Source organism: Stegastes partitus, unplaced genomic scaffold (genome assembly GCF_000690725.1).
Source record: "Stegastes partitus isolate 25-593 unplaced genomic scaffold, Stegastes_partitus-1.0.2 Scaffold577, whole genome shotgun sequence".
NCBI classification, from domain to species: Eukaryota; Metazoa; Chordata; class Actinopteri; family Pomacentridae; genus Stegastes; species Stegastes partitus.
In genome coordinates this window covers 263,031-266,637 of record NW_007578308.1, presented here as the reverse complement: position 1 = coordinate 266,637, position 3,607 = coordinate 263,031, and the positions used below count along the sequence as shown (strand labels likewise).

General features: G+C 47.8%; 1 protein-coding gene across 1 annotated transcript in view; it reads left to right on the top strand.

Moving 5' to 3' along the window:
• The window catches only part of gripap1 (GRIP1 associated protein 1), a 35,510-nt gene that overhangs the window by 6,963 nt on the left and 24,940 nt on the right, over positions 1–3,607 (top strand). The window contains exons 7-9 of the mRNA XM_008288857.1: positions 104–267; positions 372–390; positions 3,085–3,251. Coding sequence (XP_008287079.1) covers positions 104–267; positions 372–390; positions 3,085–3,251 — 350 coding nt within the window. The remainder of the gene's footprint in view (positions 1–103; positions 268–371; positions 391–3,084; positions 3,252–3,607) is intronic.

Genomic DNA, 3,607 nt, shown 5'->3' with positions numbered 1-3,607 from the left:
TACTAGAAGGAGACTAGTGAGGGAGGCCACCAGGACTCCTGTGACTCCTGAAGGGTTCGGTTCAGAGGCTGTTCATACTGACTGAGGTGTAATTCCTCTGCAGCCCTCCAGGAGCGCTATGACCGAGAGCTGCAGAGGCAGGCGGTTGCCCAGGGCAACCAGGGCGCTACCATGGAGACCGACGGGTCAGCTGGCGCCAACGGAGTCTCTGATGTCACAGGGAGAGGGGAGGAGCCAGCAGCAGGAGCCAATGAGAGGCTGGAACAGGTGAGTGAACAGGTGTAGCTTTAGCTCTGTTAGCGACTCACCTGGTTTGTTTTTCTGTGTTAAAGTTTAAAGAGGTTAAACCCAGTTTGTGTTCCTGCTTGCAGACGGACTCTCAGCTCCACGGTGAGTTTCTGACGTTTCTCAGATGTTTCCTCTGAAGGATGAACTCCTGATCTTTCATGTGACCTTCAGTCGTTACCTGAAACACACCTGAGCTGTGCTCGTTGTCTCAGTTCCAAAGTAGTGACATAAGATAAAGCCTGGACGTGCTTTAAGTGGTGGTACTGATCCAACCCGTCACCATGACGTTCATGGCTTCACATGCAAAGACAGGATTCATCCTGAAGTGACAGGAGCTTCGCTTTCTGCTTCGTTCTCCTCAAACCTTCACTCAACCCACTTTGACAGATCTGAGTGTCGTGTGAATGAATGATCAGCCGGATGGCCCGTCCACTCAGGACCAGTCTGGTGCTACTCTGAGTTTCCTTACAGTCAGTGAACTCTGTGCAGAACCGACTTCTGGACTCCATCAGAACTGATCATTTACAGCAGCTGACAGCGAATCAAATGAGCTGCTGCTCCAGACTCATTCAGAATGTGTCCAGAATGACAGAAACCAGCCCAACATGTCTGAAAGCCTTCTGTCAGGGCTCTAAATCATAGCTGTGAGCAGTAGAAAGGTCTGAGGAGCAACACCTGGGAATGAAGTCAGGGTCAGGAACATGCAGGAGTTGAAGAAAACGAGCACATTAGTCCAGAATTACTCAAAAATTGGCCAAAGTGACTCAAAAAATACCCAGAAAGTGGACAGAGACGTGAATGAATGGTGCAAAACCTCTTAAATGTGATTAAAAAAAGAAGACATTTGTCCACAATGACAAAAAAATACGTCCAAAATTGGAGAATAATTGTTGAAATGAGTCTAAATTTGTGGAAGTCTTCTTAAAAATGGTCCAGAATCAGTCCAGATGTCACTAAGATGAGATGAAACTTCTCAAACACGAGTCAAAATACGTCGAGGATGACATGAATCTGCCCAAAATGAGCCAGAAATGATCCATTTGATTCAAAGTGTTTCTGATGCGACTCAGAGCTTCAAGAGTTTAATCGTAGCGATCAGGGCGCTCGCTGACTTGCAGAGGATCAGAGTATTGATGAGTGATCAGTTTGTGTCTGCAGCAGGTTCACTGACCAGAAGAAGAACTGAGTGTCACCGGACTGACCTGCTGAATGACTGTTTACCTGCTCATCACTGTTCATAACATCATAGAATATACGTTCATATTCTATGATGTTTGGTGGTTTCACAGCTTCATCCGGCTGCTCTGAGCTTCAGCTGGCAGCAGAACATTCATTCAGTTCTAAGCCCAAATCAACACCAACCCCTGGTGTTATTATAAATACCCGACTCAGAACCTTCAGCGTTCTGTAGTCGGTGTTTTAAACGGATCGTTCTGCTGCTGCGGCCCGGACTGAAGCTGGTGAACCTTCCTCCACTCTGTCCCTTTGCGGAGCTTCTTCCTGTTGATCCTCAAACAGCAGCTTTCGTTGAGCCTCGTTCTTTGTTCCTCCTGAGCTTCTGTCGGAGCGCGGCTTGTGTTTGAGGCGACGCGTCGAGCCGTCAGCGTGGCTTCATGAGCGTAGAGCAGCTAGCTGGCTCAGGGCAGACACACACCACCGGCTGTAGCAGGGATCAGGAGCTGCACCCCGAAGATCAGACCAAACATCCTCAGGACGGGACCTTCTGGCTGAGCTGCTCAGACTAAACTCATCCCTCCTGCTCGTCCAGCTGGAAACGGGAACTCGTGTGATGAAGAACTGACCTGAACAATCAGAATATAATTCAGGTTGTAGAAAGTTTCACACACGTCTGGATGTTTTTCATCATGACTGCTGAGAGCAGAACGACTGATCCTCATGTTGTGTTCCTCCTTTAGTCTCCTTCTGCTCAGTTTGTGTTCATGCTGCTCAGTTTTAGTCACTTTCTGATCTTTATGTGCGTCTCTGTAGTTGTTTGTTTGTCTTTGTCAGCATTTTGTGTCTCTCAGTGTTTGTTTTGAGTAGTTTTGTGGATCTCTGCTCAGTTTGAACTCTGTCTGGTCACTTTGTGTGTTTTCCTTCTCATTGTTCAGCCTTTAGCTCTTGTGTAGCTGTTCATCTGTTTGTTTGTTTGCGTGTCTTTTAGTCTGTTTCGTTTTCTGTCTGGTTATCTTGTGTTTGTTTTGTGTCTGTTGTTGTTGCTGCTGTAGTTTTGTCAGTGTTGTCAGTAAAGGTTCGGTTAAATCAGCCGACTGTGGGTCAGCACCAGGGCGGACCGTTTGTTTGCTAACACAGGCTGACGAGAGCAGACTGTTGTTCACATCCAGAAACAGACATGTGGACTCGTCTGCAGGAGAACAGGAATCTACATTTGTTCTCAGATTGGTTTAGTGGTTTTTTACTTTTAAATATTTATTTTTTTATCGTCACACTCTTTAATGAAGTTTGCCACTAAAATCTCCTTAAACTGTTGAAGTCTCTGTTTTCTGCTACAAATGCTAAAAAACAATCTAAATTTACCCAGAGTTCCCATCACACGAGTCCCATTTAACCCAGAGGTAAGCCCTTACAGACGTCTGAAGGTGGAGTTCAGATAAACACGCTGTCAGTGAACGCACCACGTTGAACCCTGCAGCGTCTCAGGTGACGTTTGACTCTGCAGCTCAGCCAGAACCCCTCCGCCTGCCTCCACCTGCCTCCACCTCCATGCAGACAGCAGCTGCTGCAGTGTGTGTCTGTCCTAACGGACTGCCCTGCTGTGTGCGGCGCCCCCTTTAGGCCTGTCAGAGACGAGCGTAGAGAAGATTGTAGCTAAGCAGGCAGCGCTAGGCTGGTCGGCTGCTCTCTGTCCAATAACTCACTGCTTTGGACCAGAGCTGGAGATGAAACTGAGCACCGAGCAGGAGGAGAAGAGGCTGCTGAGGGAGCAGATCCAGCACCTGGAGGTACCCACGCACAGCACACACCTGCAGAAGCACACCTGTACCAACACACACCTGTACTAACACACACCTGTACTAACACACACCTGTTCTAACACACACCTGTTCTAACACACACCTGCACTAACACACACCTGTACTAACACACACCTGCAGAAGCACACCTGTACTAACACACACCTGTACTCTCACACACCTGCACTAACACACACCTGTATTGTCATACACCTGTACTCTCACACACCTGCACTAACACACACCTGTATTGTCATACAGCTGTACTAACACACACCTGCACTAACACACACCTGTACTAACACACACCTGTACTAACACACACCTGCACTAACACACACCTG